This window comes from Centruroides sculpturatus, unplaced genomic scaffold, assembly GCF_000671375.1.
Source record: "Centruroides sculpturatus isolate CEXI.00-Female unplaced genomic scaffold, Cexi_2.0 scaffold440, whole genome shotgun sequence".
In the NCBI taxonomy this organism is placed as follows: domain Eukaryota; kingdom Metazoa; phylum Arthropoda; class Arachnida; order Scorpiones; family Buthidae; genus Centruroides; species Centruroides sculpturatus.
In genome coordinates, this window is record NW_019384633.1 from 593,047 (window position 1) to 603,140 (window position 10,094).

Consider the following 10,094-nt stretch of genomic DNA (forward strand, 5'->3'; position numbering starts at 1 on the left):
TAGAATTTTAAAAAATAATTTGCAAATTTTAATTTAAAAAAATTTTTTAAAGTCATTTATATTAAATAGGTTTTTAGGCAGGTTTTTTTAAGATTATAATTCAGTATTATGTAGTATAGATAGCAGGTTTCGGGTTTCGGTTCTAAAACAAAAAAAAATTGGGCTTCTAGAACATCTACAGTTATTTTATCTTAAAAAATGATATTAAGTTTTGTAATGTGATGTATGATTACTCTCACGAATCATAAACAGTTTTATAGCTTTTTTAGTGCGGTTTTAGTATATTTATATTATTTTCTCATAATATTGAGATTTTATATTATATATATTCTCTGTTTGCTGTATATAGTTTGTATTTTTGTATTTTATATATATATAATATAAACTATATTCAGCAAACAGAAAATAAGTAAAGTTCAAGTAATTGCTTTGAGTATAAAATACTTTCAGAGTACTTAAAGTACTTTAAATATATCAAATTTATCATGATGTAGATTTTATATAAACATTAATATAATCCGTTTTTACTTAAGATTATTAAATTTTAGATGAATATGATCATCTAAAATTGCACGTGTTTTAGTACCAATCTTACAGTGAAATTTTTTAAAAATTGTTAATATAGAGGAACTGATTAAATTTGTTTTCAAGTAGCGTATATAAAAATGCAATGAAATTTTGTCTTTTGAATTTTCCATTCTTTACATTTATTCAAATAAATATTTGGCAGAAGTATGTTACGATTCTGTTACGTACTATTATAATGACACATAATATTATGAATTTGCTTAAGGATAATATATTTTAAATTTTTCTTTAACAAAATTGATTATTCTTTTGAAGCTATTTAGTTTCTGTGATATTGTATCTAGTTTTTCAATATCGAGTACAAACTTAACAGTATCATGTATACGTTTTAGAAGATCAATTTGTTTTATAGGTGTTATTGCTAATAGTTATTAACAGTTAAAATTAAATATTTCCAACTTTATATCTGAAAATATATGTAAACATTAGCAAGTTGTAAATGAAATAAATTAGTAAAATGCATTCCGTAAAAAAGTTTATTTTATTTTATTTTTTACAGTTATAACAATCCAGATAACTGGATAATTTCTTCTTTACACAGAGTTTTTTCGGGAATTGTATCCTCTATGATCAAGTTTCGACAATTAGAACACTGATTGAAGTTAGGAGGAGTTACAACTGCCATTTTTCTAATAGGCCTCGTAGGTTGTATTAACGCTTGAGTTTTGCTTAAATTATTTTCGAATTCACTCAACATGAGAAATTTTTCTTCTTTATTGCAACTGGTGATACAGTCGTCTAAAAACTCGTCAAAATCTGCTATAGCTTCTTCAGATATACAAGTCAGTTCCGGACGTTTTATAGCATCTACTCTCTCTCTATACACACTCAATTCTGATATTTTTCTCTTAGCATTGTCCTTTTTCTTTTGGGTTCTTTTACGGTGAAAGTTGATACCAAACATTGCTAAACTTCCTAACATTGTGAAAATAGATGATATGTAAAAACCGGATTTATTGCCGTATTTATGATTCAGATAACCTATTTAAATAAATCAATATGTTAGACATCGAAATAAGGTTCTTTCTGGATTAGTTGGTATAAATATTTATCTTCATAGCACAATTTCAGTTTTTAAATTTTATGTAATGTTGTGTAAAATGATTTTATCCGAAATTTTTATTTAGGTCTATAAGTAAAATATTCATTTTATTGTGGATATGAACTTATTATAGTTCATAAAAGAATTATATAGATTCTGTCATGTTTAATCCCTTTAATCTTTGATTGAAAGAAGTAAAACACAATAAAATATTATTTTCTATTTATTTAATAAAATAAACAGAAGTTAGATGTTTTGATATTTTCTTTAGCTAGTAATTTTTAATTACGACTGATATATTTTTGAGTTAAATTGGGAATACAAATTAAATTAAGTGTAGAATTTAAGCCAAAGTAGAAAAATCAATAAATTTGCTTTTAATATTTTTTAATATAATTTTTTTTTGTTATAGATTACTTATTATCTATCATCCTTATTACTAACTGTTTTTCATTATTAATCATAAGTTATTGTTTTGACAAATTTTTAAAGTTAAAGAATTTTGTGCTGTTGAAAACATTTTTATCATACTAAATAAAAGCGTATGATTTTTGAAAAATAACAATTTTTTAAAAATATATTTACATGTTAAGAATAGTGAATATGTATGACTTCCACTAGCTGTTGATAATCATTGGATAATCATGATTCTAGATTTTAGATATCGAATCAATAATACGAAAACTTAATTATGAGCTTTAATGATTTTTATAAAACTGTTTGATTGATCCAATCATTGGATGGTCTGTTACTTTTGATTTTGGATATATTTACCATATTAATATTGTTATTTTATTAGATTTAAACATGAACATAAATATTATGTGGTAGAAACGATTAGATGGAATTAGGTGAAAAATGGTAATATGGAAGAGTGGTTAGATGGAATTAGGTGAAAAATGGTAATATGGAAGAGTGGTTAGATGGAATTATAATCTATGGTTAAATAAACTATTGCAACAAATTATAAATACCCTAGGACAATGGTTCCCAATTAGTGGTATGCGTACACCTGGGGATACGCGAAATTGCATGAAGGGGTACACGCGGCAATCTAAAATCGGTCGATTTAAAATTTAAATGCATGAGATGAAGCAATAAAAAAATAATGGGTGGACCATCAAAAATTCTGCAATTTACAACACGATGTCGAATGCACAAATTCGTTTATTTATAACTAAAAATATTCTCGAATCTGTTTAAAAAACTGCAATGTAGCACAGTAATCAACACATGGCATAACTCATTCATTTATTCCTGCTTTTGTTGAGACGCGTTTCTATACACGTGAAATTCTTACGCAAGAAACAAAAATTGTACAATTAACACAATTTGTTTTCGCGAAATTAATTTTGAAAATTTTTGTCGCTGTTACGAATAACTCCGCCGACCACCTTCCCATCTCTGACCAAGAGGAATTAAATTAATAGACATTTCATGCAACAGCAGACTCAAGAGTTGTTTTGCAGAGCAATCACTGGGTAATTTTTGGGCTGACCTAAAAGACATTTATCATGTCAGAGAAACGGCAATAAAATATTTATTACCATTTTGCACAACATACCTCTGCGAGAGCGGATTTTCGGCCATGACAAACATGAAAACTAAACATGATCACCGACTTTAACTCGAAGATGACTTGAGACTGAAGCTGACCAAAAAGCTTATGTTATTTTCATTATTATTAGAATAATATATAAGATAATAAATGTAAAAAAAAAAAAACTTATTTTATTTATCACTAGCCGTCTATCACTATCCACAGCTTCTCCCGCATTATATCAAATTTTCTCGTGGGAGTAAGATATTTTCTCGCAGTAAAATGTAACCTATGTCCATCTCCAATATGTAAGCTATCTCTGTGCCAAATTTTATTAAAACCTGTTCAGCGGTTTAGGCGTGAAAAAGTAACAGACAGACAGAATTACCTTCAAATTTATAATATTAGTATAGATTAATATGAATTTTTGCTATAAGGGGTACGCGAATTTGAGCTCTTTCTTGAAGTGGTACGCAGGAAAAACTAATTGGGAACCACTGCCCTAGGATATATCACCAAACAATTTTTCTCTAAAGAATAATTCGCGTATTAGATATAGGGTATGAATTTACAATACGTCTGTAAATCTCATTACAATTTTGTAAATACAGTGCTATTTATTTATCTAGTTATGGACTTGAAGCAATTTGTAAATTTACAAATTTTTAAAGTATTTCTATAAATAAACTTTCTGCAAAAGAATTGTCAAAATTGTATATTATTTATAAACACTTTAATTTACCAAATTATCAAATATGACTGAAAATTATAGAATAATATATTACCTGTTAATATCATACCGATCAAATTAGGTATAGCTTGAAACCATTCCACATAACTCCACGCTCTTAGAAAATTTCTAGCTCGAACTTTTTCTAAAGTGAATAATTTTAACGAGTAATGATAACCACCATAAAATATTCCATATATCCATGCAAACATTATATAACTCCGATATTCATGAAACATGATTAATGCTAATATAGTAGCACTTGACATAAACATTGCTGCTTGACAAAGATATTGTTTAGCGATAAGACATTGTAAGCTGTTACGAACGACGATCCATCCAAATGCTCCACTACCCACAGCACAAGCAGAACCAAGAAATATCTGCAGCATAAGTAGCGAATGTTTATCGATTCCTTCTTTATCTCCTTCGTAAATCTAGACAAAAGAAAATAGATTAAATTTTATTAAAACGTATAAATTTTGATTTATAATTTTGTAAGCTTTACTTGACCTAGATTTACAACGTTGATAAGTTTATTATTCAAGTTTACTACAACCATTCACTTAAGGCAAGTATTATAAAATATTTAATATATTCCGCTCACGATTAATAATGATGCAAACATAAATCATAAAAAGTATAGGGTTAATAAAATATTAAAATCTACGTATTTACTAATAGTAAATAAGGTGATGATATTCCCATTGCTGTTAATCCACTGCTAATTATTATTATTTGTACAGTTCGAGACTTTAAAACTTTAAAATCGAAATATTTTGGCTTTGGTTTTGTTAATGTTGACATTTTCTCTTTTTGCTTAGAACGCTTTTGCAGACATTTAATGTGAAGAATTGCTCTTCTTTGCGGATGATAGAGAGATGCTGGTCTATAAAATACCGAGAGCAGGATAGTAATGACAAAGATACAAGTGACTACTTGAAACCCTAATCTCCAACCAATTTTTCTGAAATATAAATAAATTTTAGAAAAATACATTAATTGAAACTACTTCAAAATATGCCAAAGATTATTTGATAATTGTCACCTGATGCATTGCGTTAATAAGACGGGCACAATTATAGATCCTATGCCAGTCGATGTGCAAATGAATATCTCCACAAGTCCTCTTTTCTTTTTGAAATATTCGCAAACAATCACGGTTGAAGTAGTTCTTGAAAAGCTGACACCACATCCTATAATAACTCCATAACTAACATACATCTGATGAAATTGAGTGGCAAATGATGTAAATAAGCAACCTAGAGCAGTTATTATTCCACCAAAGAGTGCTATTAATCTTGTACTCTTTCTTCTGCAAAATGCTACAACTACGGGTGATAGGAATAACGTTACAGTGGTCGAAAGAGCGCCCACACATACTAAAAACAAATCACAATATGAATATTCTATAGATATTTGTAAAGAATAAATTTAAATCTTTAAACAATACCTGCTTGAACCACATCACTGTCTTTTTTAAACTTCTTTAATATTTCTAATAAGAAAAATCCAAAAGCGGAATGAAGACCAGTTGATAACATGTGTATAAGTACTGCACAAACACACACCACCCACCCCCAGCCACCTTCAGGATAATAATGCTGTTTGATAGTAGATGTCTTAGTTTCGTCCACTGCTAAACTGCCCTGATGCTTAAGACGACATTCTTCATCATAGTAAGGCACACACGCAACACTTGGAGATCTCACTCGTATCCCCGTAGATTTTCCAGGATTTGTATAATATGGACTTTGAGGATCGTTGGAAGCTACAGATTTAGAACGAAAATATCTTTTACCACTTTGGGCTTTATTAACTTTATCTTCGTCTCGTTGCGTATCCATCTCTGCAACTTTTACTAACTGGTTTTCTGAAAAAAGTAGAACGATTAGCTTCGGGGGTCTGTGACGTCATTGACCCAGTCTCTTTTCATTTTGGTTATTGTTATAACCGTTTACGGCGTGGAATTGGAAGAAATCTTTTTCAGTGGGAGTATTATTAGAACAAACTTTATAAATAAAATCTAGAGTAAAGTGAATTTGCGTAATGTTTGCTATTTCTTTGAAACAATATGCTTTTGCCATTTTTATGCATCACAAATTCTTCTACAGATTTATTTAGTGAATCTCGTTATTCACAAGCAAAAATTAAAATATATTAATACATTTATTTAATTGAAATAATATATTATTGCTAAAATTTTAACATAAAACTTAAAATTAGAACTGAATGTTATTCGCTGACATCTATTAGTGATACCAAATTTTAATATGAGATCACAAGTTTTGTCCTTTATAAGCCATCTGTTCAGTTCTAAATTTCCATAAACTGTATGTGTTCTCTAATTATTGAGTAGTACAGTAGTACATTAATACAAATAAATACCAAACTAATTTAATCTTTTTATCGTTATGTTATAGAAATAAAAACAAAAGAGTTGTTTTATGAAATACTTTATTTATTTAATTTTTCATAAGTTCAAAAATAAATCAGATTGAAACAAATTTAATAAATTATTGGAATTACAGTATATAAGACAAAGATGACTTTTGCAAAATTTCATTTTAGTAATCAAATTACTATTTTATTTATTATAATAATTTTAAATATTTATAATTATATATCAAATTATATTAAATTGCATAGAATTTTTAGATTATAGTCTATTAATCTGATATTTCTTTAAATATCAAATTTTTTTCTAAATNAAGAAACTTTTATTAATCAATTCTGTAGAAAATAACTTGAAATATTTAAAGAAATTAAATTTAAGAACCTCATTGTAGTATTATTTTAATGTAAATTTCACAAACTGAATAAGTTTTTTTCATTTTGAGCACTAATAGTACTGAAAAGTCAAATTTTCATATAAATATCCGTATATATCAACTGTTAAATCAAGCGACTGAGTTTAATATAAGCATTTTTGAAATAATTGATAGCTAGATAGATTATTCAATAAATAAAATTCGAATATATTAAACAATGAATTATTGAAATATATCCAAGAATTTTTTTTCTATTAACTGATCTATGATAGGCAACCTTTTCATCTAAATATAATTTAATTTTACAGTACTGTACATATAAAGCAATGTTTTTTTCAGTTGTAGATTTTTAAAATTATATCATATGAAAACTATGTAATACTAACAGATATATCAGGCATTTCTCGGAAAAAAGTAATATGGAGGAACATTAAAATTAAAATCATATTAAAATTTTGGTTATTATAGGCCAATTTGAATCAACAGCGTTATTTCGGCGAGGCTTTCAAATTCAGATAATCCTACATCCTTTGAAATCATCAATAAGAATATGATTTATATACCGTGTGGCACTTTCATTAATTGTTACGCAACGCTTACTTATATAACGTTGCCTTAAACTTTATTTAGATTTAATTATTAATTTATTATTTAAACTGTTTTTAAAATTATCACAAACGAATGAAATCAAACGAAGAAGTGGGATACTCAGTTTTCATGTTAACCTATATTTTCCGCAGGGTTTTATAAAGTAACTGTAAAAAATTTTGTCCACAATATTAAGAAGTGCGTAGGGAACAAACAGAAGACATTGTTTTATATATATATAGTTTATCTAACTATCTATATAATTAAATTTGTTATTTAACTAACTACATAAATGAAAAAGTTATTTAACTAAAATCTTTTCACAGATAATTTATTTTAATATTTAATGATTCTCAATTTATTTCATTATTAACATTAATAGACTTTTTGTTTATTTGTCTAAATATAAAAGAAACCGAGATTTGTACTGTACATTAAAATATTTAAAAGTTACGAGGTATTATCATTAAAAAAAAAAAATATGGATCAGAATTTATAATTCTGAAATTAAATTATAATAATTAATACATATATCATGATTAATATTATACTATATTTTATTTTTATTGTTGAAAACTGATTTTACTTTTTATACAATAAAAGTAGAACATATTTAAATTACTTCAATTAATTTTTTAAATTACATCATAATATTCATTATTAGCCATAATTGATAAGAATTATAGAATCTAATAAAGTTTTCAAAATTTTCCAGTATTTTAAAACAGAAGCTAAGTTAACGAAGAAGGTTGTTCTAGAAAAATTTAATCAATTATTTTTTTACTGAGTAATTTAATTAAACATACTTAGAAAAAGAAAATTGATGTTAAAAATTTTTATCGGTTTTAATATATTCCTAGAAAGTTTTAGTAATTTGATCTTTAAAAACTAATGAAAAATCCTAAAAGTTTAATTTCAGACAACTACACTACAGAAAATTTTCACTATTTTAGAGGATTACATTATATATATGTATGTATATAATTTCTCAAACTAATAAAGAATTACATCATATTTAATATGAACTTTTCTTTGTTTAGATTTTTTAGATAATTTTGCATATTTTATCATTTTATTACATTACATCTTCATTCACATAGAAATTAATTGCATAAAATTAATATCGGATAGTTATTTAATCTAGTGTTTTATCTTTTTCCAATTATAACTTCCTCCAGATGGTTTTGAATATCATCATTGGGGACAGAGGAGGTACTGACCCAATTTGTGTGATACAACCATAACGTTGTTCTCGATTCTCTTTAAATACTTGACTATAACTATATTTAATGAGTAAAGTAGTGAAAATTTGTCATATCTTGATTTTTTTTTATAAGATTATATTCACAAATTTATTCGCTTGTGTTATAATTATGGATATAAAAGATTTAAAAGATAGTTTTAAAAATATATAATTTTCTGGTTACATTTTTCTTATTTTTTTGAAGAATTTGTCCAAATGACTTTGAACATTAAAACTTTCTTACAACTAATTGCATTATATTAGTTACAATGATTTAGGAATGTGTATTAACATTTATTGTGTTTTATTTTTTAGTATTCAATAAGAAATGATTTTTTAATGTAAATTTGTATGCTTTAATAGAGATTAAATACAATTTCATCAAAATTTGTAAATTAGTGATGACAACTTGTAAACATCAGATATACTGACAGAGTATTCTGGATTGGAATATTTTCAGGATTAAACAGAAAAAATATAATTTTATCAAAATAATCTGGGAATATTTTTATTATAATGCAAAGTCGAATTAATTTTTATACGCACTTATTGTAATGTGAGCAAGATAAAATCTAAATTGCATGTTATCAATATTATCATTCTGAATAAAAAATGAGGTTACAAATACTGTCTTTTACCCCGAATAGAAAAGAAACTTTTATTAATCAATTCTGTAGAAAATAAACTCAAATTTTTAAAATATTAACAGAACAATATCATATGGAATAGAAATAAAAAAAGTTTATCTTATTTTTATTAATATTAAACTTAACTTTTATTATTTTTTTAAATAAACATTTTTTAATTAAGTGGAAATTAGCAACATTTATTAATTTTTGTTATGTTTATTCATATTAACTGTTTCTATAAAACATAACATTTATAGTGATAATTGTATTTTGAATTTTAAAAATAAAAAAATAAACATTTTGGAAAAAGTTTAGCATGTTCTTAAACTTGGACTGATTAAAATATATCAATTAAAATATTTTGAGATATTATATTCAACAATTAAGTTTTTACGTTGAATGTAATTTAAAATTAAACATTTACCATCGAATATAGCATTTAATAGAAACTAAGTACTTTCCCATTCAGATAATTTAAGTGGGAATTTTTCGAGATTATGTAATACTTATAAAAGTTTTTCTTGTCGTATCAAAAATAATAAATTAAGAACAAAAAATCTCTCTGTCTTTCGGCGAAATTTAAAAGAAGTTTTACGTCAAAGAAATCAAAGAATATTTTATAAAAATAACAAATTGAATAAGCTACTAATTAAGTGTCCTTCCATTCAATTATTTAGTCGGTAACTTTATGTAACTAAGATTTTATTTCTGTCGTTTCTTTCAGCACAATATACATTCACCAGAGGAAATATAATTTTTGCGACCTCCGAACTTTTTAAACGAAAGATTAACCAGTAAATTATATTCAGGAACCATAAATTACTATTTTTTTTATGTAATTCAACTCCTACTTGTTTAAAACGAAGTTATAAATGTCACGCAAACTTCCGAATATAATAAACGACACGCTGAAATTTCGATTCGAAGTATTTTAATAGATAGAATGCAACTTAAATTTCCAAA

The 10,094-nt window shown here is 25.7% G+C and overlaps 1 protein-coding gene across 1 annotated transcript; it reads right to left on the reverse strand.

Annotated features, from left to right (window-relative positions):
* Window positions 1–1,026: 1,026 nt before the first annotated feature.
* LOC111625830 (monocarboxylate transporter 10-like) lies at window positions 1,027–5,747 on the reverse strand. Its single transcript, XM_023369066.1, has 5 exons — window positions 5,354–5,747; window positions 4,949–5,282; window positions 4,579–4,867; window positions 3,956–4,337; window positions 1,027–1,569 (listed from the first exon to the last, which is right to left on the reverse strand). Exons 1-5 carry the CDS (start codon window positions 5,745–5,747, stop codon window positions 1,088–1,090), a joined length of 1,881 nt encoding a protein of 626 aa, XP_023224834.1. The 3' UTR covers window positions 1,027–1,087.
* Window positions 5,748–10,094: the final 4,347 nt, after the last annotated feature.

What these genes read in the sequence shown, in the direction of transcription:
- LOC111625830 (XM_023369066.1), bottom strand. Translation starts at nt 5,747, where the DNA reads ATGGATACGCAACGAGACGAAGATAAAGTTAATAAAGCCCAAAGTGGT. An exon ending in TTATTAACGCAATGCATCAG is followed by an intron (nt 4,868 to 4,948) that starts GTGACAATTATC and finishes TTTATATTTCAG; the next exon opens with AAAAATTGGTTGGAGATTAG. An exon ending in CATCACCTTATTTACTATTA is followed by an intron (nt 4,338 to 4,578) that starts GTAAATACGTAG and finishes TCTTTTGTCTAG; the next exon opens with ATTTACGAAGGAGATAAAGA.